This window comes from Myodes glareolus, chromosome 5, assembly GCF_982192425.1.
Source record: "Myodes glareolus chromosome 5, mMyoGla1.1, whole genome shotgun sequence".
Taxonomy (NCBI): Eukaryota; Metazoa; Chordata; class Mammalia; order Rodentia; family Cricetidae; genus Myodes; species Myodes glareolus.
The window spans coordinates 52,190,894-52,218,459 of NC_142030.1; the positions used below are offsets into that span (position 1 = coordinate 52,190,894).

General features: G+C 41.8%; 1 protein-coding gene and 1 pseudogene across 1 annotated transcript in view; one reads left to right on the plus strand and one right to left on the minus strand.

Moving 5' to 3' along the window:
• The window catches only part of Fhit (fragile histidine triad diadenosine triphosphatase), an 807,644-nt gene that overhangs the window by 18,582 nt on the left and 761,496 nt on the right, over nt 1–27,566 (plus strand). The window contains exon 2 of the mRNA XM_048421187.3: nt 13,477–13,594. Coding sequence (XP_048277144.1) covers nt 13,492–13,594 — 103 coding nt within the window. The 5' untranslated portion in view covers nt 13,477–13,491. The remainder of the gene's footprint in view (nt 1–13,476; nt 13,595–27,566) is intronic.
• Nucleotides 1,161–10,901, minus strand: LOC148122081 (small nuclear ribonucleoprotein G pseudogene; annotated as a pseudogene).

Here is a 27,566-nt window from a genome sequence, read left to right on the forward strand (position 1 = left end):
TGTTTTTTTCAGTGTTAATGTTCAAACTATGATAAAGTGTACGCACTTATGCTTCAGCATGTCTTAGTGTTTAACTGTTTTTTTAAGGTATAAAGAAAAGTAAGACCCCAGTGTCTCTTACCCAGTGTCTCTTAACCTCTGAGAGACTTATGCACTGAGTAAAGATGCAGGTCTGTGATTTCAGAGGCTAGATGGGCATAGTTGCCTTAACATTAAAACTGAAGTTTTATGACCCCAGTTTTGGTTGCTGGCTTAATATATCAGTCTTGTTATCATACAGTCAAAAAAAGAAAAAGAAAGAAAGAAAAAGGAAAAGGAGTACTACCTGGGACTCTCTTCAGCTCCTGTAGAAAGTAAATAGCAACACAGAAGAAAGATTCTCAGATCATACATGACCAAGTAAATGAGAGAATAACATGACTGATTATTCTTTTTTTACCTTATTCCTCTTCCTAGAGTAATGTTCTGCTTGCAGAACCTATAGATTTCTTTCTGTTATCAGTCTACAGATACACACACACACACACACACACACACACACACACACACACACACTTGGGTCATCTTTATTGTTGAGATGAATGTATGAGAGAAGAGGCTTAGGCCTCTAGTTTAGAAACTGCCCATTTTGCCCGAGCATCTGGCATTCCTAGAGAAATAGTCATCTAGACAGGAGGTTTATTTTTAAAAAACAGGACTGCAGTACCATAATGTAGTGTTTCACTTGTGTTCAGTTTAGCATATGTAAAACTGAATACTTGGCACTTTTACATCTATAGTACTGTGTTTTAGAGTCAAGGTCTGGTGGTAGCATGAAGCATACATGCCGCCGGTTCCCTCTGTCATCGTCAGATGAGGATAACTGTGGAAGACAGGATACTTTCCAAGTGCTCTCCTTTGAGAGGAAAGCTCTCTCCTGGGTTGTGGGATCTGTGATTCAGATTACATGAGAACTCCGGAAAAGAATCCCTTCAGGCAGACTCTCCTGCTTGTGGTTCTTGTAGAAGATGAAAGCACACAGAAAAGAGAACAGAATTGACTCCAAAATTATGAGAAAATCATTAATCAATTTTAGATTTTTCCTTGTACACAAGTACACAGATGACTTAAAATGTCTTTTTTATCTTTTTCTTTCATCTTTGAGTATCACAAAGGTTTATTTAGCAAAATGGTTCACATGAACATAGTCCAATAGACCCTTTGGGGAGGGATGTGAACTCCTCTGTTGAACAACCATTGATTAGACTCTTCCCAAGGCTTCTGATATGTTGACACCATTTCCTCATGTGACCACCATTGCAGTGCTATTCCGTTGCCCACTCATTGCCATCTCCACACGTTCTTCAGCCACAGAACTCAGAGAGGGATCAAAGCCCTGCAGTATTCCTTGGACATGTCTGCCACCACGTAACTTCAGTGATGATTTCTTGCCTGTAACTTCTTCAGCTCTGCAACATGGGCCTTGCTCGAGGAAGCTCTTCAGCTGGCTGACTCTGCTGCAGAGGACTGGGCAGGTGTACTCAAGAGGCAGAGGCAGGGGAATCTCTGTGAGTTCGAAACCAACCTGGTCTATAGAACAAGTTCCAGGACAGCCAAGGCTACACACAGAGAAACCCTGTCTCAAAAAAACCAAAGCCAAAGCAACAAAAAATGTATTCCCTATCCTTGGAAAATAAACTTGAGATTGTTTATAGGATGCTGTCTTCCATATTTAATTTTTGTTCTCTTGCGTGATAAATCATCATTGGGATGATGGGGTACGATAAGAAAGAAAAAGAAATCTCAAGAACTCTGGAACAAGACAAACAACATGGCCAGTCTGAGTGAATACACTTTAGGAGACAGAGATAAGCAGTGTGAATGAGGAGTTTTGAGTCTTCACCATGCTATAGAGACTTAAATAAAGAAGCAAGGACCCAGTGTCCAGGTCTTCTCTGAACAATTACATGAAAGTTTCTGAGTGTGGTTGTTGGCAATGTGGAGAACTTGAACCTTTGTTCATCTTTGTAAAGACATGAAATGAACAATCCCTACGGAAAACAGATTGGTAGTTCAAAAGGCTAAAAATAATTCATGTGTAGTACAGGAGTTTACCCTAGGTGTGAAATCAAGAGAATCAAAACACGGTCAAAGACAAACTATATATGTTTACATGTGTTAAGTATGAAATATATGTGTATATATATTCTATGTTTATTTTATAGTAACACTGTATTGTACCGTATACATTAAGACATATATATGTGTGATATATATATATGTATGCACATGTATACCATAGAACATTAGGTTCTTTAAGTCATACATAGCTTTAGAAATATTCAAGACCTTAAATATTGTATGGGACAAAAGTATTTCAACTTACCTAAATAGAAGAATTTTTTCTTTTAATAAATTGGTATCCTATGTTATTTTAAAAGTTTAGATATGGGAAAATAAAGATTAAATTTATTATGAAACTCTAAATATTATTTTGTTTGTATAAGTTCAGAGACTTTTCAAGTTGTCTCCCGCTTTGTTTGGTCATCATTTGTAGAGTCTTGTGCTAGCCTCTGTGGAACCATGACATATGTGTAGGTTAAGAATGATTTTTTAAAAATTGTATAAACTTTAATGTATGTCTCCAGCCATTCATTTTGTACCTTGATTGTTTTCTGAGCCGATGAAATTTGTTTGAGAATCGGGTCAGTTCCCAGAGTGCGTTGTTGCTCAGTTAGGTGACAGGCCGTTTTTCCTGGGAGGTTCAGTCTTAGGATCCATCAGTCAGCAGCTTCCCAGTTCATTTACATCCCTCGTTCACAGTCCTCAGTTTTCATATATACTGGAATAGAGATCCCCTGGCCATTAGAACAGCCCAGAGCATGGATCCTGAAGGCTGCCAAAGGGTTAATCTAGACTTCTGTTATCACTGAGTATTGTTAGGACATAACATAGGAGATTGTTTTGTTTTTCACAGTGAACCTTAGCTCTCCCAGCTCTAATTTAATAAGATTTTAATTTTCTAGTTTAAAGAAAGACAGACCTTTTTCCCCTATTCTTTGAACAAAAGGAGCAGCATTTCTTTCTTTCTTTTTTTATTGTGTTTGGTTTCCTGGTTGCCTAGGAGACATTAGTGTTCATGGTAGATTGCTTTAGCTAGGACATTTTGAAGAAGTCATTCCCCTCTCTATTGTATTCCTAAGTAATGACAATTTGTATAACAGATTTAGAGAATTAGAGAATGTCCAATATTGACAAAAGTTATATGGAAATGGGCCATCTACCCTACACGAATGTTGACTGCAAAATATTACAAAAACGTTCCGAGAGCTACTTAGCCATTGATTTCAAGAGCCTTGATAGGTCAATATCTTCTGAGCATGATGATTTTAAAAACTAGGAATTGTTGCAAATGACAAAACCAGAGGCATCCATGAAGGCAGATGTGCAAATTGCCTTCTTCACAGACCTGTCCAGGGGTTTAAGGATAGGGCATGTAAATCGTTAGAAGGCTGGAAGCAGTGAACGAGCACTGGCGACCGTTCCTCTTGTTCAGATGTTACTTCTTAACCAACTCTGTCTCATGGAGAGGGAGGTACAGCAGCCACTCAGGGCTGTGCCAGGTTTGGTTTTGTCTTCCACGACTAAACGCCATCTTATGATAATAATAGTACCAAGTTCCTTACCAGTATTTAATTTGTATTAATTAAGAACCAACTCTTGTCTATTAAAAACATTCATGTTTACTTTTTAAATGTCATGCTTAACCAAATACATGCTAGGTGCTTGGGGGTTGTATGGAGGGAGGGATTGGTGCCCTATGTCACAAAGGCACACAAGCTAAGGAACAGGCCACAGTCATACAATAGACTGACAAAGGAAATGGATGTTGCACCCGTGTCTGTTTAACCCTGGATGAATTTATCTTATGCTTGCAGAGGTTCTATTGGAGTCAGGGAAGGATGGAGCTGAAGATGTTGGTCCTCTTGAGAGCTCTTGGGGTGATTTTACTCAGCCTGGTTTTATAGCTAACATTCTGGGGAGCACTTCCGACTCTTTAGGGGGTAGCTGTGCAGAACTGCAGAATTGGCATTAAGATGCTTAGACGAGCTGGATGTTGCAAGTCAGCTAAGCTGAACACCTAAGCTGCTTGTGGAAACACACCACTTTTGCATGCGTTCCGGAGAGATGCCTCGCTATTCAGAAGAGGGAGATAGCAATCATGAGATGGGATTCGGTGGCTTCTTGGTCAATGGATTAGAATTTCTCATCTTTATGGGCTCAGTCATGTGGTTACTGGAAGTCCTGAAGTTCCAAGTTTGGAGCACGGATGTTGAAAGGCCTTTACATTATCAAAAAGTAAAAGTATAAAAGACAGTCCATAGTGTTTTCTGCTGGAAGAGGTACTATGAAATTAATAGACAAAGGCTTATATTCTGGATCCTTTGTTGAACCTCTTATAATGAGTATTGCTCATGACTTTAGTACTAATGGATGCCCCCAAAGTGTGTTAGCTTTAATTTAACTTCTCAAATTGGGGTCCTAAGTTTAATCAACCCCTAAATAGTATCCTGTGTAAAGAGCCACGAGACCACTGAAGTTCATTGCTCATTTGAATACGCCCCTTGCCGTCTGGACGTGCTCAGCGTCTCTAAAATGAGAGGACTGGATCTAAGTGATCTCACAGGCCCCTTTCCACCCAGAAATTCTAGAGTTGGCTATTCCTCTTGGAAACAAGATTTGAAGCTCTTGGCAGTTTAGTGAAACATTAGCATGCCATTTAAAGGTAAAGCAGGAAGAAGTCTGACCATGCATGGAACAAATTGGAATGAGCTATCTCTGCTGTGGTCACTAAACCACATTCCACAGAGTCCATGGCTTACATAGTCCTGTCAGCCACAGCTCTAATGAGCGGAGATGACTCACACACTCCTATGCGTGAGGGACAGAAAGCTCGGCACTCGTTCCTCTCTGAGTAACTTTGAAGATGAAGACCTTAAACTTCTATCCTCCTACTAGTTGCTGAGAGGGAGAGGCATAGAGTTAGCAAAAGGGCAGAGGAGAGGGAGAGAGAGAGAGAGAGAGAGAGAGAGAGAGAGAGAGAACAAATAGGTCATAAGAGGGAGCAGGAAGATGATACCTTCCACTAATGGGAAAATGGGAGAAAAAAAAGCAAGTTATTACCACACAATACAAGAAGGATGAAGGATACAAATATAACTTTGGTTTGGGTTAACATAGCTACTTCCTTTTTTCTTCATAATAAGGAGAAAAACCAAATCCCTAAGATTTCTTCATTGAGTCACATCTATAATAAATATAAATGAAGTACATCACCCATCGAGTGAGTTCCATAACTAAGTCCTTAATTTTCTATCTTCCAGAAATAATTGTCTGCATATGTGCTAAGAAACAAGGTTTCCTGGATAGGATTTTCATTTGGAACTTCAACGGAGTACAACCAACTTCCTTGTTTGGGGGAAAAGATTCAGCAGTTTTACTTTAGCTTAAACTAAAATTGCTTTTGCCACGTTCACATGAGAGTAAAATATTTAATATTTATCTCAGTTTTGCAGATCATTTTAGTTCCTGGAGACGCCAGCACCTTCCAGTCACACTGCTGGTTTTACTATGCCACACACTCGTGTTCTTTCTCCAGCCCCTGCAACATGTCTCTTCTTCACAGAAATTAAAAATTTGTGGAAATAGGTCTACTCACTGGGGAACTTTCCCATAATTAACAGAGAAACAATGAGACCACTGTGGGGGAGGTAGAAAATATTCCTATTTTGCCTGCCTATATCATGTGTCAGACAGTGACATGCTTACTGCAGGCCATCGTCTCCTGGTTTTAGGTAAGATAAAAGTTCATCACATTGCAGAGAGTCAGAGCGGTGGGGGGTGGGGGGCTAAGTCGATTAGAGAACGTGAACTCTGACGCCATTTCTTCTTGCTTTCTCCGGAAAGAGAGTGGTCTGAGTTATGTCTATCATCAAAGGGGAAGAAAATTCAGTGTAGAAATCACAGGGCATTCACTATTGTAAATTACTGGCAAACTAGACTTCTGCAAAAAATACGTAGTCGAACTATATGGTTTTATTGGCAAGAGTGATATGTCAGATGGAGGGACATGCAGGGAAGGGTAGCCAGGGCACAGAGGAAAACTGGATATAAGTAAGCGTCCCAAAGAAACTTAAGAGGTAAATTTTGCTTTCAGGCTGTTTCCCAAAAGACGCCAGGAAGAAACAGATATGAGAAGATTGGCCTGAGAGCTTAGAGAGACCAAATGAATAGAGATGTCAGATAGACTCTCTGAAAGGCCACTGTGCTGACTTGTGCCAGAGTATTTGAAGACAGATGATAGACCGAACCTTTAAAGGATACAACGGAAACCAAGGGCCTCACACACATGTGCCTTATTGTATATAAAATTTCAGGAATCAGAAACATCAGTCTAATCATGCCCCGCCCCCACCAAAGGAACTTCAGACTATGACCTTACTAGGAAACAAAAGTCTCTGTAGATGTGACTGCTTCAGATGTCTTCATATGGGTTATGCTGGGCCCTAAATACACGGGCTTGTGGCTTTAGTGGCTGTTATTAGTATGTGTGTGCAGGTGCATATGGAGGGATGTGCGCCTGTGCGCAGAAGCAAGCGGTCAGGGTAAGATACTGTCTTCAGGAGTTCTGCACCTTGGTCTCTCTGGAAGCTGTGCTTAGGTAGCAAGCATGTTCCCAACTGAGCCACCCCCTCAGTCCTCAGTCTGTATTAATATAAGACGTGAAGGCACACAGAAGAGGCCACGTGAAGCTGGACTTCATGGGGCACTGAGACTGGGGTGATGACTCTCCACATGCAGCATGAAGGACAGACTCCTGTAAGCCATGGGATCTAGGAAGAGACAGGCGTTGTCCTCAGAGACTTGAGGGGGATGATAGCCTTTGGCTTCGTGATAATTTGTTATGGTAATTGACGGGTATTAATCTATAGTCCTAGGCTCGGGCCTTATGCAGACCTTATTTTGAGATTAGAAAACAGAACAGTCCCTGTTAAACAGCATCCTTAATGTCAGACAACTTTCTTCTATAGCTTACAGCCGTGAGGGATACAAAGAGGCCAAGATGTCATCGATCAGTTTTGAAACAGGCAAACTTGGAGTTTAGGAGACTGTTATTGTAGGCTGCTTATTTAAATGGAAGGGTGAGATGAGTATATTCTTATGAACAGCAATTCACAGTATGCCACATGTAGACACTTTCTAAAAGTGATTTTAGAGATTAATGTTTAGCAAAACATAAATATATAAAGAAATCCAGGACGAAGAATGGGAAATAATAAGTAGAAAATTTAATGATTTTTTTCTATTTAAATCAATTAGTAATGACAACTTTGAACTCTAGAAATATGATGGAATAGATACTCAGGAAATTTCTCCACTTAAAAAGGATTCTGAAAAGTATATCAGGCACATGGCTATTCAGTCACAGGATAACTGAATTCTGGAGAAAATGGTTGCCAAGAACCAAAGAGGAGGGTCAGATTCCAGAGGCAGCAATGCGAGAAACTGTTCCTTCACAGTGTGAGGAAGAGGGTATGGCCTTCATGAGCTGAGGCATAAAGATGGGATCCTGAAGTAAGGAGTGGAGTTTGAAAAATATACACTTATTTGAAATTATAGCTCCATGTTACTTGGACAAGTCCAAAAATTCAACCACGAGAAAGATGGATTGTAACATCTGAAAGGCATCAGGGGGGTAAGGGTGTGTCAAGGGGCTGGACAGTGGGGCGTGTAAGGGTGTGTCAAGGGGCTGGGCAGTGGGGCAGGTAAGGGTGTGTCAAGGGGCTGGACTTTAGGGTAAGGCTGTGTCAAGGGGACTGGAGAGAAGTTCAGTAAAGTGCTTCCTGGGGACTTGAGTTTGACCCACAGCATCCAAGGAAACACTGAACACACCTTTGTCATCCCAGTGGGGATGCAGAGTCTGGCCCATCTCTCAGGCTCACCCACCACCCAGCCTGGCCTGGTCAAAAAGAGGAAAACTTAACTGTGAAAGGTAGGAAGAAGGAGAAAAAGTGAGATGGATGGATTGCTCTAACGACAGCAAATTTAAAGAATAAAATCCACAATGGGTTCAGCTTATTAGGCATCCCTGATAATAGACAGAGAACAAGATGCTAGGGTACATTATTCTAAAAGGTACAGGTTGAAGATGGAATGAAAGAAAAAGTCCCTCTTTGTCAAACAGCAAAACAGTCAATGTAGCAAGGCAAGATGAAGCATAGGCATACAACTGTGGTGCACAGGACAGGAAGTGTAACATCTGCCATTGAGTGGACAGCTATAGTTAGACATTTGACTCAGTTTCCCCAGAAACTAGTGAGGCAGAGGTGACGAGGAAAGTCAGAGATTTAGAAAGCAGTGAATTCAAAAATAGATATGCACACACACATGTATATACATGCACATAAACGCATTGACAGTAAATACCTTGTAAGTTTAGTTTAAAGCAATTTGGCCAACTTTACCTCAAACACACAGAATCCACTATGACAGGGCACTAAAGAATAAATTATTGTGAGTAGCTAAGGCAATCAGAAAAGTTCCGGGATTGTTAAATATTTTAAGAAATCTGCCAATAAGGTATATCACATCCATGGCAAAGAGTACAAAATTGTATTATAAAATATATTTAGTAGAGTTTTGTTTAAAAGTAGAGTTAATCTTAAGAAATTTCAATTTTTTCCCTCTCCTCAGTATACTCCTTCCTTCCTTCCTTCCTTCCTTCCTTCCTTCCTTCCTTCCTTCCTTCCTTCCTTCCTTCCTTCCTTCCTTCCCTAAAACTGACAGTGAATGTTGTCCTTAATAGAAAAACAAACGTTTACTTTCATTCATTGTAATTTTAAGAATAAGACAAGGGTAAATTTGTTGCTTCCACTTTTGAACACATTACCAGAGATCTCACAAGAGAAAGATTAATCAAAATGATAACAATCACATTATTTCTAAGTCAAATCTCATATGGAAAACCAAAGAAACTCTGTGGAGACCATTAGTCGCCAAGGGAGGTCTTAGCCTGGTTACTGCACAGACACAAGAATCAATAGTTACCAACAACTACGGCGATAAATAAGATACCACTTCTAATGTTGGAGCAGCCCTAAAGTTGACTAAGAGAACTCTAAGACAGAATACATAAAGCATAAAAGGGAAATGAAAAGCTCTCACCGTGGTTTTATTATGGCATTCTTCCATACAAAAGCACTGTTCACAAATGGCCTCATTGGTTGTTGTGAAGATGTGCCATCTCCCCCAACCATCAAAATCTACATCCAGTCCAGTCCTCTTCTATCCAGAAAATTTGTGAAGAGGTAGTGATATAGATGAACTTGGCAAACTGCAGATGCATGCTAAGCCAGGCTGTGCGTTTGCTCTGAGTAAAGCTGTCTTAGAACACAGACACAGCTGGGGTGCCATGCATACTACATGCAGAGGTGAGTAGCTACAAGAGATTGTGAATCCCCTTGTAACCGTCCCTTATAGAAAATAATTTTGCGGCTGCTGCTCTAGAGCATCAGGCAATAGACTCAGAGTCCAGAATCGCTGTTAGGTCTATAAGGGCATATACTCAGGAACTGGTATAAGAAAACTGGCTTGGGCTCGAGAGATGGCTCAGAGGTTAAGAGCACTGAATGTTCTTCCAGAGGTCCTGAGTTCAATTCCCAGCAACCCCATGGTGGTTCACAACCATCTGTAATAAGATCTGGTGTCCTCTTCTGGGGTGTAGGTATACATGCAGGCAGAACACTGTATACATAATAAATAAATAAATAAATAAATAAATAAATAAATAAATCTTTTTTTAAAAAAGGAAGGAAAGACTGACTTTACTTTAAAAAAAACTGGCTCATGAAAGAAGAAAAATGAAACTATTTGATAGTTCATTGTTTTATAAATACTTGTTTATTTTTATTTTGTGTGCATTGGTATTTTGCCTGCATGGATGTCTGTAAAGTTGCCAGATGCCCTGGAATTGGAGTTGCAGACAGTTGTGAGCTGCCATGTTAGTGCTGGCAATTGAACCCAGGTCCTCTGGAAGAAGAACCAGTGCTCTTAGCCACATAACCATCTCTTCAGCTCTCTATACTTCATAATTTAAGCAAAGCTTTACATGAAACATATAACTAAGTATTAAAACTAAAGATACGTAGTTAATAGAGGAAAATGCTAAAATACACACTTGAGACCTTATGATGGAGAAAAATATGTTAACCAAGAATTTTGTAGCAAAATATCAAAAATTAATGATTTTAATGATAAAAAATAAGTGGATTTTGTTCCTTAGGGGAATAACAGAAAAAATAACAGATGGTAAAAATGTAATTATCATGCTGACTACTTAGACCATTCTGTAGACCCTGGAAAATCAGAAAATAGAAGGGAGGTGACTTTTAAAACGGGAAAAGAAGCATAAACCAGCGATTTGTGGAGGGCAAACTACACATGACACTATAGCAAACAAGTGGGTCACAAGAAAGAGATACTGTTTTTAATTAATTATTTTTAGAATTTTGTACATGGCTTCTGCATTTGTGTGATTTCTATACCTCTCTTTCCCACTTCAACTCCTCCCTTGATTCCACCTCATATTCTTCTTTGATTATTTATGCACACACAAACACACACACACATGCACGCATGCACACACACACACACACATGCACGCACACAAAGAGATGCAGCTATATGTTCATATAGCTGCAGTCTGCTGAGTCCATGTAATGTATTTAGTTCTTACATATTTTAAGGCTGACCACTTGCGACCGTGTAACCTATCACTGGGATTGTCCCCGAGGAAGACTGAGCCTTTCTCAACAGCAGCTATTTGCCTGTAGCTCCTCGTTGGGGAATGGGCCTTGTGCCATTTTCGCCATCCATCATGAGCTCCCAGTTCAACTGCTGGAGTCATTTTTCAGGTCTCACTTAGGCCTGGGAGTGGGGTTGACGTGAGTAGGCACTGGGGCAAGCTAGTGGGTGAGCTGTGCCTGAGATACCATTTCACTCTCAGTCAGGATTGCAGATAGTGCCATGTGCTGACAAGGACAGAGGAAAAACGTTTGCGTATTGCTCATGGCAATGCAACTGGTACATGGCTTAGAAAAGCTGTGTAAGGCTGTGACCTAAAACCTTGTTCTAAGGCTACATGAATCACCTCAGGATAGAAATCACAGTGTTATCCGTGATAAAATGTGATAGCTAAGACTATCACTTGGGCGGGAGCGGACTGTACACAGAAGCCACAGTGGACCTCTGTGAGAAGAAAGGAGCAGCCAGGAGCTGTTTTCAGTGAACCGCGTGGATAAAACAGAATTAAGAAACAGATGAGACTGAAAACAAATAATTCATATATAATTAAAATTAAATGTTTTGGAGAGCACTCCATATTTTGACAGATGGAAGACATGTACACAAATCTATAAAGAAGATAAACATTATATTAACTGTGCTATAGCAAATCTCCGAGTTGCAAGGAGATTCAGGGGTTTGGGACCCAGAAGATAAAAAGGGATAAAAAGACCAAAGGAGTACCAACCAGTCAAGGACTTGGGCTAACCACAGCTAATCAGTTAGAGCCCATGGTTAAGTCAGGTTTGGCCAGTTACCCTTAAATGGAAACAAATGCCAGGGACGTTGTTCCTTCCAGCATTTGCTAGGCTGTTGCTCAGACAGTGTCCTTAGGTGTTGGCTTGGGTCTCAGCTGTTTGCTATGCTGTCGCTCGAACAGACTGAAGGTGTAGCTTTAAGAAAGGACCTTTCGTGGCATGGGCTGTGATCAGCTGAGGGAGTTCACTGTCTTTGGTGATCTCATGTCCACTCCCAAAGGATTAGTGTGCTAGGTGACCACAGGTATTGGGGTCAATTCCCAAGACCTGAATTCAACAGTAAGGAAAGCCCTAACTTTAGAATGTGTTACCAACCATAGAATTTCAAGGAAATGTGGCTGCAGCTAGAGAAAATACAAATTCATGTTTTTGATAGCTGACCCAGAGAGCATGCCATTTGGGTAGATGCTGTTTGAAAACCTTACTAACTTAATGTTTATGAGCTGATTTAAATAGCTTACAAACCAGTATCTCTATCCTTGACGCGAGTCTTCCCACCTGTACCCTGAGCGTGTTCAGTCCACTGCAGTAGAGGACCGTTCCATAGCGCTCATTTTAAACAGTTGCCTCTACAAATCATCATGCAGTTATTGATCTACTTGAAAAGAGCCTTCTGGTTTTTAACTTCATCCTTTGTTTATTCTGATTCTTCGTTCATCTTTCACCACTGTTTCTCTTATAGGTTGGTCGCTGGCCATCGATTCTGTAGTGAGCTGCTCCTGACTTAGAAAAATGTAGGGACCTTAGTCACTCAGAGGTCACCCGTGTGTAGACATCACCTCGTTAAGATTATTCCTGGAGCATGGGCGGGTTTGGGCCACACCTGTAGCCAAGTGCTCAGTTTCATTTCTTTCTCCCTTGTCTTCATTCTCTTTCACATTGCTGTGGCAAAAGATGTGTTATAAACAAATTCGAATAGGAAAGATTTATTTTGGTTCAAGGCTTCAGAGTTCTCGTTTACAGGAAGTCATGGTGGTGGAAGCAGGCTCTTGGTCTCATGACAGGTAGCAGAGGGAGAAGAGAGACAGTCACCAGAGGCAGGTGACTTCAAAGCCCACCCCCCCCACACATCATATACCTCTGTCGATCAATTCCCTTCCTCTAAATTTTCAAGACCCTCCCAAAACATCAGCACCAAGTTGCTTAACACATAAGCCTCTGGGGGACATTTTGTGTCAAATTGTAACACTGTCATGGAAACTCCCCCACATGGAAAAAGTTAACATGATTTACCTGGTCAGTCTCTGGGTCAGTTAGGAACTAGTCTCATGTGAAACTCGGTTTGGTTCATTCCTTCCTTCCCTCTCTAATGATGGCAATGAATTGTAATAGTTCTTGGTGAACGTGTGTTTTGTAATCGTAGGCGAGGTCAGACAGTGTTTGTACTTGTGCTAAATTGCTATTGTACAAACAAAGATAAAAGCCTTTGAAAGAAGCTTTTAACAATTACGTTTGGACTTAGCCCTTTACAATGGATATTTCCATGTTGGCAGACATGATGAGATCAATGGGAAAAGTAAGTATTCAACATGTAGGACCCTGTGGATTTCAGGGTCCTGAAGGGCCGGAGAGTTTAGGCATGAAAGGCTGCTTTGTCATCCATGGCTCAGCTTCTACTTCGCAGCCTTCACGGGAAACAAGGCAGCAGTGGAGGGAGATGGGAATAGTCCTAGGAGACTTACCTGGAGCTCTCCTAAGGGAGATTAACAGACCAGTTTAAACGGCATCGTTTTTGCATCCAAGAAATCTTTATTAATGGAAGTTGCCTTCTTTAAAGGGATGAACCAAGTCGTTTTCCCTTTTGAACGCTCATTTCCTAAATTATGTTCTCTTCCAGATTCACCGTGAGACCATGTCGTTCAGATTTGGTCAGCATCTCATCAAGCCCTCTGTGGTTTTTCTCAAGACTGAACTGTCCTTCGCCTTGGTAAATAGGAAGCCCGTTGTTCCTGGCCGTATCCTTTTCTTATAAAAGAGCCATATGAACCCAACCAACCAAATTCACAAAGAATCAACCTTTAGCATCTGTCCACGAAAGGTAAGCAAGGAATCTCCCTCCCTCCCTCCCCATTTGGAGTAACCAGGTAAGATGTTATTCATATTTATTTTGAATCCAGTTGGTGGCACCCGTAATATGCTTGAGCAATGTTGCAGAACTTCTGAGGAGGGTTGCTTAGCAACTGTAGCTTTGGAGGGGAATTTTTGGTTGACCTTTTCACTACTATAGCTGTGTAAATAAATAGGTGTTTCTAAAATTGGTTCAATGAATATCATGGGCACTTTGAATTTCTTTTATTCATTGTGAATTTTGATGGAGGGTTAGAAACAGGATGGTGATTCTGTGCGGTAGGATTAAGGGATTACAGGAGAATTAAAGTTTCTTTACTTAATGGAGATTGTTTAATGTATTCACTTATTTTACTGTATTTAATTTTTGTGATTGTAACATAATTACATCATTTCCCCCTTCCTTTTCCTCCCTCCAAGGATTCTCATATACCCCTTCTTTCTCTTTCAAATTAAATGGCCTTGTTTTTCATTAATTGTTGTTAGGTACATGTATATGTATATATGTCTATATACATACCTATTCTCTAGGTAAACCTGCTCAGTCTATATATTATTTCTTGTACGTATATTTCCAGGGCTGAAGATTTGATATTGGATAACCAATTGTTGCGTCTTCGCTGATGAAGACTATGTCTCCCACTCTGTAGCCCTCAGTTTCCTCTAGTTCTTTGTGTAAGGCTGAGGCCTCAGGGTCTTTCCCCGTTTACCTTCCCATGTCTATTGGTGTTGTCCCTGTTCATCTCAGGTTTGGACAGTCACACAGGTGAGACTTTATGGGTGTAGCTTCCGACTTTATCAGGAGACACAATCTAACATGGTATGAATGTTGTGATCTGTGCTGGAATGAAAATGCCATCTTGTCTTGGGGAAAACCCTGGTTTCCAGACCATTCTCCATCGTGAGTGTTGGTTGAATTGCTTTATTTTGGTGGGAGAACGTTCCCGCCACTGAATTCAAGAGGAGCTTCTTTCTCCTTTGCAGCAGTGATTAGAACGGGTGGGACACTCAGAGGAGGTGATTTATTTTGTGTTGAACATATCCCTCCTGGTTGTGTACATGTGAATTTTCTAGAGTTTCCACAATGCTTTTCTCTTCCTCCTTAATTTTATTATGCAACGGGTAACAAGAAGGAGGCTTCCTATTTTAAGATAATAGGTCTTTTCCACACTGAACCATGACTTGCTTTGAAGTTAATTCCTTAGGATAGTCCTCAATGTATTAATGTTTCAAGATAATTTTGGAGTAAATTTTTCAGTGAAAATGTTTGAAGATCTTAAGAACTTCATGAGTAACTTGCTTCCTTAGTCATGTAAACTCTGCTTGATTGAAAGGGAAAAGGAAAATCAACCCCCAGAATAAAATTGTGATTCTCTACTAAGCTCTCAGTTCCTAAACCCAAATTTTACCTAATTAAATTTTGCAAAATTATAAAAAACAATGAACAGGTAATCAATGTATCAATAATGCTGGATGAAAATTATTCTTTTAAACATTTAACTATTTTTGTAAAAGTTTAAAGGTAAAGCTGAGCTTAAATGCTCAATGTTGAGAAACCAGCTTTCTCTGCTTCTGAAATGGGGAGAGCCCGAGGTGGACTGACTTAGGGAGACTGTGAAAAGACAGCTTATCAACTATGGGTTAATTTTGTGCTGCATTCTTCAAATGGAGCCTGAATTTCACAGAATAAAAGCATTTTTGTTTCTTTCTTTGATCTTACTGCAAATTTACAGTGGTCATTTTTTTCCTTGGGGGAGTTTTTACACAAAAATATAGTTAGATGTCAAAAGAATAAAAGTAAAATTACATTATTTTCTACGTGCTAGTTTTAACTGACTTTTAACAAGGGTAAGATACCTAGGGATGAAGATGAGAATTTGAGTGAATGAGTCTTCATACTCTGATGTCCTGCAGGCCTACTTGATGCATGCAGACCCACTGTGTGTTAAACGGTTGATAATGGAGTCGACTCTGCCTCGTGAACTTTCATTCGTAACTTGATAGGACTCGATTCTTCCGCCGTGCTCTAGTGATTCACCCGTGAAAGTGTGATGCTGAGACTGGGAAAATGTCTGACAAGAACCTGGAAGTGTCTCTTGTGAAGGAGATGGCCACAGTGAGTCGTGAGCAAGAGTGAGATTTGTGCCCTGGACCCGTTTTGAAAGTGAAACCTCAACAGTTGCTGGATCTGTGAGATCATGCCAAGAACATTCTAACCAGTGAGCATGGAGCACCTCGACCTTGGGGAGGAACCTGCTTCTGTCTGAGAGTGTGAGAGCCAGGATGTTTTGGGAACTGGCACGTGTGGGAAGCCACGTCCTACCTCAGCTCTTGAGAACCGCTTGGCGCTTTAGATGATGCATTCAGGCAATGCTGTCCTATATTTCATGTTCCCTTTGCAGACGAGTACGTGTGTATGTGGGGGTGAGGGCATGGTTCCCAGAATTGGAAAGCATCTTAGTTAGCAGTTGCTTACTTGCAGAAAGCCACAGTCTTCTGTCCCGAGATTGGGATTGTCCCTATGGTTAGTTCTGTAGAAAGTCAAGGTCTTCCATCCTAAGTTAGGGATTGCACGTGTGACTAGCTCACATTCCATAAAACCACCAGGGAGAGGTTTCTACCCTTGGTGGCCTTCTGTCCTGCCTGTCTAGAGTAACCCTGTTACATGGCTCCCCTAGCTTCTGCCGCCTCTGCCTCTGAGCTTCTCCACCCCGGTAACTTCTGACCACATCATTTTTCTCTTCCCTTGTTTACAGACCATTTTGTAAAAAAAGTCCAAACTCCATGGCAAGTTTTAAGGATCTTTAGTATTTTCTAAGTGTCTATCTTTCCAGTCACCTGCTATATGTTCATTCCCTTAACACTTCCTCTGCCCCCTTTACTCTGAGGCTCTCCCCAGCCGTTTCATTTCAACTATGGCGCTAGGATAACTACTCTTCCCTCTGAGTAAAGATATCCTCATTGGTTTTTGTGACATTCCATTCCTTCTGCACACATTGACTCCTTCAACCCTTGCTTACCAAGTCCATACTCTACTCCCAGTACCATGCCACATATCCCAAGCTTTTTCAGAATGGAGCGCTATACATCCTTGGTTATCTCTGCATTGACCTTCCTTTCTGCATGGAGGACTTGTTCTTAACCCATATTTCAAGCATCCTGAGTCCTGTAGTAACCGAAATTAAAGCAGAAACTGCAAACACCAAGAACAAATACCGTGGTGTAACTAATGGACCGAGGCACTAAGGACCTGCTGATTTCTGTCTTTACCGCCACACCCAGGGCCAAGTCGTGTCACCGCGCTGTTCCAGAGTTTCTAGTATTGTGTTCAGGCTGGCTGCCCCGATTTTCCCCTTCCTGTTTTCCGTGGTGTATTGTTTGTCTGGGGGGGGGGGTGAGGGTGACGTCTGAATAGAGTAAATGAGCCCATAGACGCCATCAGCTGGCAGTACTGTATTTTCAGGACGGTTTTATAGCAACTTCAGGTAAAATGGAATTTTTTACTTTGAATACTTGTTTTACCGTTTTTAAAATGATATCTAAGCACCCTGTGGGGTGTGTGCCATTGATGAGTGACTTGTAAGCATTTTTATTTTAAATTGATGGCCCCACTGATATTTGGTTGTCCCGACCAGCCCCCTTTCCCTTAGGATTTTGCTTTTTAACTTCAAGAAGAAAAATGCCTGTATGTCTGGTGCATTTCTGCGTGGGCACAGACGTGGAGGTTAGGGAGAACTCGGGTGCCAGTGCTCGGCTTTCACCCTGTGTACGCCTGGCCCTCTTACAGTTTGTTACTGGGTGCACAGACTAGCTTCTTGGGGGCCTTCCGTCTGTGCCACCTATCTGATCGCAGGAGTTCTGTAATTGAATTACATGCATGTGCTACCATGTCAGGATTTTGCATGGGTCATGGGCATTCAGACTTGTGTCCTCAGGCTTGCCTGACAAGTTCTTCACCCACGGAGTCATCTCCCTATCTCCCTGTCACTGGAGTTTTGTCGCTTTTGTAGTAGAGAAGGAACTGTCCCATCAGGGGCCAAAGGTGTGCTTTTGAAGCAAGACGATGCTTCAGTCACAAAAGCTCCAGTCCGACTCCTTCTCTCACACATAAAGCACACACTCCCATTCCTTGCCAAGTTCTCAGAGCTACCTGAATAGGCTCTGGCCTCTGTGGTACGACACTCCAAAAAAGAATGTCAGAGCGTCTTTAATCCATTAATTTCTGGGTATGGGAAAGTGTTCTCCAAGCTTGCTTGGTAAGAGGACAGACTCGTTTTTGAAGAACTGCATCTTCAGGATTTTGTTGAACGTTTTATTCATATGTTTCAATGCAGCTCAGCTCTGGTTTATGGCTGAAATAAATAGGCGCACTACAGTTAGTGCTTCTCCTTGCCCCTCCCCTTGTGTTCTGCTTTGTCCACCTCTCCTCTTGAGTTGAGCATGAAAAATGAATTTGAACATGAGTGGAATCCATTTGGTGACTCGGGCTTTTATTGTAAATAAAATCACTCATTTGTTATGTCCCGTTGTTTCCAGCAGACAGGGTATTGATCTGTGGATTGCTATTCAGAACAGTGCAAGGCGCCCTCGCGGAAGAGGGACAGAGTAGTGTTTGTGGAGGCTTTGGATGTGGCGTGTGATGGAGACAAACCTTGCTCACTGGTCATACTGCATTATACAAATCATTTGTCAACCGTTTATTGAATCAGCTATTACAGGGAACCGATTCTCTGGGCCAGGCGCGTCGCACACAGAATGCTCTCAGGACCAAACAGTATTAGGATGATGCATGGCGGACGGCCTTCCAAAGTGTATTCGTGAAGAATTAGAGGAGTTAACGTAAAGGACATTTCTGCTGACACATTACCAACAAAAAGTTTGCTGCGGCGGGAACTGTGCAGCAAGACGCAGCCCCAGCAGCCAGGAGAGAAAACCCTGACAAACACTTTTCCATTGCAAACTTTTACCATTTCCGGTGAGGAATGCTCCCTTCTCTGACTTCAGACCATTACCACAGTTGCTCCCGAAATAAGTGAAAAAAAAATAATAAAAATAACTTCTTTTCTTAACTTGTGCTTCTTGCAGAATAGATACTATAGATAAAAAAAAATGCCCTTTTAGTCCTTCCGTACAGATCAGAAATATTTGTCACTTCCTGAGTGGGTTTTAGTCTTGCGAATTCCTTTAATTGTTCAGGAAAGCACAGTTATTAGTGATCTGCTGATCTTTCCTTTCTCAGCACTGTTTCTTTTTAAACCTTCCTGTGCAAATAAGATAGCATAAGCACTATTGTAATAGCCTTATTGCTAAAGATAGAATTTTGATCTTTAAAGTGCCACGAGCACATGTCTCTGCATGGCTGTGTGTATCAGCAGGCTTAAATATTCCTACGGAGATCTTTAGAAGTGTCCTCTGCTCCCTTGCCCCTAGCTGTGGTGGGATGTTTGGCTTACTTGTGGTCGTATTTTCAAGCTAGCAGATTACGGCATTCAAATGTGTGCACATGGTGGTGATTAGTCAACCGTTAGAGAATTCTACATGAATTTGCCCCTCTTCTTGGGCTGTGAGGAGTTTATCCACCTGCTAATAGCAGCCCACCGTGGCACTGGTGTGGGAACGCGGCGCCATCTTGGATGCTTATCCCCCCCCCTCTCTTCACTAGCACCGTTTGCAGTCTAGAATGCGCCACAGGGGATGCAGTCCATTTCTTTTAGAGGACAGATCTCGTGTGACAGTCATTTTTCTTACGGGTTATCCAAGGAAATAACTGCATAGAAAACAAGTCAGCTTTATCCCAAATGTCAGCTCAGGAGGTGATGGAGAGTTGATAATGTCAGGGGTGACTCTGAGGTAGCATTTAGGGTTAGCGGGCAGTATTTGTCAAGGGTGCCACAGGCAAAAAAATAAAAAAAGAAGCCCTTCCTGCCAGGCTCTCTTCTTCCAAGATTCCTTTTGGTTCATACACCTGAGACTTGTTCTTTAAGTGTCTACCTGACGATAGACAGGTGGGTATCTGACCCTAAAGGAATGCATTAGGTAGGTGTTTTGTATGTGTGTAAGGAAGATCTGAAGTAGAATGGGGAAGTATGTATGGACTCCTCCCATAGGCCCCATGGTCTCTGGGCCCCTTAGAAGTGGCTTTTTCTCTTGAGTGAATTGTCACTCTCCTGTCCCTCACCACCTACTTCCCAGGGGATTTGCATGTACAGATGCCATCAGTGGGTCTCAGCACGTTCCCATTACTTGGTAATTTAGTTTTATTCTTTTTCTTCACTGTGGTTCCTTCATATCAGGGTTCACCTTGTAGCTTAAGCCCCACCGCAAGTGAGTGTGAGGGCGACCTGACCTGGTTATCCGTCGAAACAGAAAGGTGGAACTGACTTTTCAATAACCAGGTCGTTTAGTGATACATTTCCCAGCCCTACACCAAAGCTGGGCATCCTCTTTGTCTTTTCACAAGCAGAAAGCAAGCCCTTTGCAGAGAGTCGATCTGAATACAATTCTGAGAGAAAAAGAGCGAAAGTGCGGGGGGTGGGGCCATCAGGAATGTTCGCTCTCCTGCTCAAGCTACGGGTGCATTGATAATTACGTGTTCCAAAACTGCACTTTGAGTATCCTTCATGTTGACTGCTCACAGGGGTATCCTGGGATGTGGAAAGCTGATCCCGTTTCTGCTGATCTCCCTTTTTAACGGGCTCAAGTAGCTTTGGACCATCATGGTTCACAGCTGCTGACCTCTGCTCATTATATTCTAGACATATCTTTGACCTGCTTCCCATGCAAGTCATCAGATTATAAAGAACAGGAAAAGGCTGGTCATGGTGTTGCCAGCTCCGCACTTGTAAGAGAGCATAATTAGAAGTAATGAATGGAATAATACATCACTATTCATAAGAAATGTCACATAATTAACTCAAATAATGTAAAACTATATTCAAATTTTCATTTGGCGTGAAAATAGATTTACTAGAACACCAGTAGGCAGTTACTGTTTATCTTACATTTTCACACACATATCAAAACTGTTAGATTCTACTGAGTGAATATACGTGGTTTTCCTAAAACGTAGTCAGATGGCTTTCTTCGCATTGAGCCTTGGTATATTCCTTATTTGTTATTTATTATATATACATAATTTGTATATGTGTTCAACTGGTATAATTAGCATAACTAATTTATATTTATTGCAAATTAATGATCTAATTTATTTACTTAGCTTACATTTCCTTCCTCAAGCTAATTGACTGAAAAAATAACGATAAATTTGCACAAATAGCTCTTGGGCACAAATCCTACACCAGCCTCTGCCTAAGGACTCTGTGCAGTACTAGGTAACTGAACTAGTTTTTTTTTAATTTATGCCATTTTCCTGGACTTTTTGCCATAGGCTTTGAGCATATCTCTAGAGCCTTAATTTGAGTCCGTGACCCCCACTTTGTGTTCAGAATGCATGTGGCCTCAGGGGAATTATCTCCATAGGTAACAAGTGTGGTTACCGTGGCACTCAACACCTCTGCTGTAGTTCCCGGAAATTCTCTGCAGCACCAATAGCCACCTAGCTATTTCTGCAATGCCAAGAGATCTAAAAAGTCCAGAGGAGGCAGCAAACAGCACATAGAGGCAATCTAGAAATAGTCCACTGTTGTAGTAGGGTCAGTGGACAAGCCAGGAACTTTCGTTTCAGAGGGTGTATGAGGATGGTTGGAGGAGGCTGCCAGAGAATCCTGGGGTCCAGCATGATGCCTGTGCTTCAGCACCATTGAGTGTTGCATAATTGTGGACTTCTTGATGGGTGAAGACAACAGAATGTTTTCTCTGCTCCTAATAGCCATCTTCCACATGGTTCAGGGAGACCCTGGCTGTGTGCAAGAGCTTAGGGAGGCACTGTGCAGCCTTCCTGCCTTTCCTTGGCGCGGTAGGCATTGGTTGTGTCTTTTAAACACAGATCATTACTGTCTGAGCTGCAACGATATTGTAAGTGGATGAACCAAGATAACATTTTGTGGCCAACAGTACCTTTTGAGGTCGATGCTCTTTCTTATCCCTCATGATCAGTGAGCGGTTCAAATAGAAAAGTCAAGGCTCAGACCTGTAGTGACTCCCATCCCATGAAATTAGGAGTTAATCCAGGACTCTTTATTCTCATTTATTATATGCTCCACCCCATGCTGACCTTGGTGTCCTAAGAAGTTCAACTCCTCAGAGTCTTAAGCTTTCCCCAAGAGATCAACTTCCTGGTGTTGCCTTTCTACTTGTCAGTCATCTTTCTGTTGATGTCTTTAATATTTTATCTCAGTCGCCATGATGGTTGGTTGTCGAATATAACTAACTTGACGATATCCAGGAAATTGTCCATTGCAAGTTGCACAGGGCCAGGCACAGTTGCCTGGCTGCCACATAATTTCCCCTGAGGTGAAATAAGTCTGGGAGGGATAGGTTCATGGGGCTTTCCAACTTCTCTCTTTTCTTAGGAGGTTTTGAAATGGCTGGAGTTATCGAGACATCATTTCATCTTCAGGATTTATTTTCAGTTCAAGAGTTTTGGGGGAACCAAGATTTATCTGCTGAGCGCTAATACTTTAAAAGTCAACCACGATATTCTCCTTTCCACCAGAGATGATTGCTTTAATAGTTGTTAAATAAGATGTGTCAGGATAAAAATAAATCAGCAGGGATTATATTAAAATCTTCACAGAGAGCGTTGCACGTCCAGAACCTAGAAAGCCAGTTGGTGTTTTCTGTTCTAGTTGGGAGGGAGCAAACATCTCCCAGAGTTTTTGCATTGAGTCATATTGCCAGTCGTGCCATTAATGGAAGTTCAGGGTGTGACAGACGTTGAGGAAGACTTCCTAGGCAGTAAAAGAGGCAGCTAGAACCTGAGCAAGAGGGTGACAACAGTTGGGGACATATAGTCCCTATCCCCCAATACACGAGCACTCATGGCAAAACCAGACCCAGCTTAATGAACAATGCTCCATGCCTCGAAACTGTGCAAGGGAAGGCCTGGTGAGGTCAGGGATAGATGGCTGCAATGGGGACTGCTAGCATTTGCTCCTCCTCTGTCTTCCGGAGCAACTCCACCCATTACATACTAAAGCCATGCATTGAAGGAAGCTGGCATCCTGTTCCCTGGGCTGATGGTGCTGGAGTTCTAGAACTGAAGGCTTCCCTAGCCTTTTGCAAGGGCAGGCAAGTTGCTTTGGGTAGCCTTTCCTACTTATTTGACGAATTTGGGTTTGTGTATCAACATGCAATAAGGCTTATGTCTCTTTTGCCTAGCGGTGAAGACCGGGTAAGACGGGGTACGTTTGTTGGTGAGCTCTCTCATAATGAGATACGAAATGCTCAAGAGCAGAGTTTCTGAGGACTGGGGGTGGGCAGCATGGAAACCCTTCTCCATCTCATAATAGTCTGTTGTAGTTCCTGGGGGAAGTAGACAAATGCCTGTCTTAAGATGTCAGCGTGTTAGTTCCTTTCCAGGACATTTGTGTCAAAGTAGCATGGCTTGCTTTCTTCTCTAATTGTAATGGATATTTTTAAAGCTAGGCTTCTCAGAATCCTGGGGACCACAGGATACCAACAACCCTCTGTGAATCAGTAGTTCACTGTTCTGCGTGTTTGCCTGTACTTGCAGGAGGTCTTGAGCCAGGGAGCACTGGCTTTCTGAACGGTATCTTTCTCTTTCATTGGGTTTCACGAGAAACCACCCTTATTCTTTTCATCCTCTTGTTCTACACCTCAGCCTCTTGCTCCAATGGCCAGTGAGCAGTACTAATTAGCTGTGCGATGGTAAGGAGAGAAGAAATGATGTTACTCAAATCACTGGGGTGGTGGTTTGTATGAGAACGGTCCCCAGAGGCTCGGGTGTTTACTTGTGAACCCAGCCTTTCACAGCTGAGCCATCGCTCCAATCCAGGCTCACACATTTGAATGCTTGGTACCCAGCTGGTGAGATTGTTTGAAAAGGATGAGGTGTATCACTGGGGGTTAGGCTTTGAGGTTTCCAAAGACTCTCGTAGTGACCAATGCTTTCTCTCTCTCTCTCTCTCTCCCTTTCTCCATTCCTTCCCCTGCCCCTTTTGCCTTGTGATTGTGCGTAAAAGTGTGAGATCCTTCTCTCCACCATCATGAACTCTAAACCCCTGAAACCCTAAGATGATTAAACACTTTCTTTTGTAAAATGCTTTGATCATGATGTTTACCACAGCGATAGAAAAGTGATTGAGCACTGGGTATGCTTTTGTCCTGTGTGGTGTCTGTATGTATGAGATGTGGGATGGTGGTGGTGGTGGCATGCACACGTGGAGGTCATAGGGCAACTTTAGAGAGCCAGTTCTTGTCTTCTACCTTTGTATTTTGGGGCAGAGTCTCTTATTGCTCAGCTGTATGCAACAGCGTAAATGGTCCATGAGCTTGAATTTTTCTCCTTTTCCACCATCAATGGAGTCTAGGGAACCTCACGTACGTAGGTTATCAGGCTTGAATGCCAAGTGCTTTTATCCCCACCAAGCTATCTACCTGACTCTACTTGACATTCTTAATCTAATCTAGTAACTCAATAATGAATCACTTGATTAAATAAATGTTTCATTTAAATTGTGTCTTTATAAAAGCAATCTAGTTTATATAAAATGTATCACATTTTTAGAGTTGGGTCTTTTCTAATTATAAAACTACCTACTCATCACACAACATAAAAAATTATAATATCATTAATGGAAATAACCTCGGATGATTTTTCATTCTCTTTTTTTCTTTTTTGTAGTTTTACCTTTTTAAATGTCTCCTCGACAAAGTGAGATAAGCTTATTTTAACTCACCTAATTGTTAATGTATTCTACTGGCTAATTGATTAATTAATTAATTAATTTTCTGCATCTGGATGTTATACCTGTGTGTATGCCTGTGCATCACTTCTGGGCCTGGTGCTGTATGGGCCAGAAGCACTTCTCAGATCCCCTGGAAATGGATTGATAAACCATTGTAAGTCACCCTGTGGGTGCTGAGAATTGAACCTAAATCCTCTTTAAAAAGCAGTCAGTGATCTTAAGCCATGAACCATCCTTCCATCCCCACGATGCTGTTTCAATATGGACTTAAGGAGATTTTTAAAGACACCGTGACGCTGTACCTGATACAGTTGTCACAGCTTTTGACTTTGGACTTTTTCAAGAGACACGGAATGAATGTTTTGCTATTGTTGCATTTCTGATAAATTTTAAAGTAGGAATAAATTGCTTGCTCGAACGATACGAGTTGTTTACATTGGCGAGTATGTATATAATGCATAAGGGTCCGTATCTTACCATGCCCTCATACACTTAAGGATTCATTACTTAGCCAGGCGGTGGTGGCACATGCCTTTAATCCCAGCACTTGGGAGGCAGAGGCAGGTGGATCTTTGTGATTTTGAGACCAGCCTGGTCTACAAGAGCTTGTTCCAGAACAGGCTCCAAAGATACAGAGAATCTCTGTCTCGAAAAACAGAACAAAATAAAAGAAAGAAAGAAAGAAAGAAAGAAAGAAAGAAAGAAAGAAAGAAAGAAAAGAATCCATTTCTTGGTTTTGTCTTGGCCTAATATTGGCCAAGATGTTACATATCTCAGTATTTTCTATTTTTTTTAAATTTTTTTATTAATTTATAAAAGTTTCCACTTCCGCCCCTCCTCCCAATACCCTCCCACTCCCCCCACTCCGTCTCCTCCTCCCTTTCCAGCCCTAAGAGCAGTCAGGGTTTCCTGCCCTGTGGGAAGTTCATGGTCCTCCCCCCTCCCTCCAGGTCTAGGAAGATGAGCATCCAAACAGACTAGGATCCCAAAAATCCAGTACATGCAGAGGAAACAAGTTCCAGTGCCATTATCAATGGCTTCTCAGACAGTCCCCGTGCCAGCCACATTCAGAGAATCCGGCCACATTCAGAGAATCCCCTTTGATCACGTGCTCATTCAGTCCCAGTCCAGCTGGCCTTGGTGAACTCTCATTAGATCAGTCCCCTTGTATCAGTGGGTGAACACACTCCTCACGGTCCTGCCTTCCTTGTTCTTATTCTCCCTCCTTCTGCTTCTCATTTGGACCTTGGGGGCTCAGTCCAGTGCTCCAATGTGGGTCTCTGTCTCAATCTCCATCCATTGTCGGATGAAGGTTCCCTCTGATCCTGCCTTTCTTGCTCATGTTCTTCCTCCTTCTACTTCTCATTTGGACCTAGGGAGTTAAGTCCAGTGTTCCAATGTGTGTCTCTGTCTCTATCTCCATCCATCGCCAGATGAAGGTTCTAAGGTGATATGCAAAATATTCATCAGTATGGTTATGGGCCAAGGCCAGTTCAGGCACCCTCTCCTCTGCTGTCCAGGGAACAATCTGGTTAAAGAAGGTGTGGAACATATATACATTAGAGTTTTACTCAGTGGTAAAAAACAATGACATCTTGAATTTTGCATGCAAATGGATGGAAGTAGAAAACGCTTTACTGAGTGAGGTAACCCAGACACAAAAAGAGGAATATGGTATGCACTCACTCATAAGTGGATTCTAGCCATAATTAAAGGTCTTTGAGCTTATTATTCGTGATCCTAGAGAAGCTAAATAAGAAGGTGAACCTGAAGAAAATTATGTAGTTATCCTCCTGGATATTGGAAGTAGACAAGAGTGCCAGGCAACCTTGGGTGCATGGGGGGGGGTGGATGGAAGGGGAGAGGGTTAGAGAGAAGGGAGTAGGGGAGGATTGGGGAAAGCTTGGGGGATTGGGATGGGGGGGAGGGAGGAATGATGGATATGGGAGCAGGGAAGTATATATCTCAACTAAGGGAGCCATTTTCGGGTTTACAAGAGACTTGATTCTAGAGGGGGTCCCAGGTCCAAGGAGAGATCCCCAGATTGTTCTCAGTATTTTCATATGCATCATCTTATTATTAGTGGGAGGGACTTGTAGATGTCTTTATGAGTTACTTTTGAAATATTCCCTTTGAAGGTCCTTGGCTATTTTCTCTGTCTTTTTTGTTGATGTTGTTTTTAGGAGACAAACCTCTGCGTACTGTAATGTTTGTTGCAAGGATTGTCCTCTTGTGTTCTTGGCTTCCTCTGTTTGCTCACGCCATCATGGAGAGATAGGCATTTTATAATAAGCCACCTCTTCCTATCTGAGTTTTCCAGTTCCTTTGAGCTTACAAAGTTTTTCTATCCTGAGATCAGTGAAACAGTGAAATATTTATGTATATTTTCTTGTGTTTTTTTAATGATAGTTCTTTTTTCTTTACTTTTAACCAGCCTATGATCACCAACAGGTTCATAGTACTTCGTAGGCATGTTTTAAAAATTCACTTTCTCATCTCAGCAGCCCTTTGAAGGCAGGAGAGAATACTATTCCCCAGGTTACAAATGAAGAGGCCAGGGTGCAACAAAAAGACAGACAGAAGGTTTTGAGAAGTATGGCCATATTTTTGCAATCTGAAAATAGTAATACTCTTTACTAAACATCCAAGTCGTACTTTATAATTATGACTTTGCAGTTACACATATTCTTTGTATAAAAAATGGTACTGAACTATAAAGGAGGAATGAAGTGACCAGAGGTGTTACATATAGTATAGTGCTATGCCACTATAGTAAATGTCTGATATCTAGTAATTACCTCAAAATGCATTTTTCAGTGCTATAATTCCTTGGGAAAGATAAGTTCCTAAGTAGCCAGACCTTCCTTAGAGGCTGAAGACTGTTCTTTGGCCTTGATGAAGACCTCAGAAGCCAGGGGCATATCAGTAAATCATTTTCCTGTAGCCCCAGGGAGGAAGAGGTAGAGTAACTCAAAAGCAGTCCATTTGCTATGGTTCTGATGCTACTGGGAGACAGGCACATGCTTGCTTT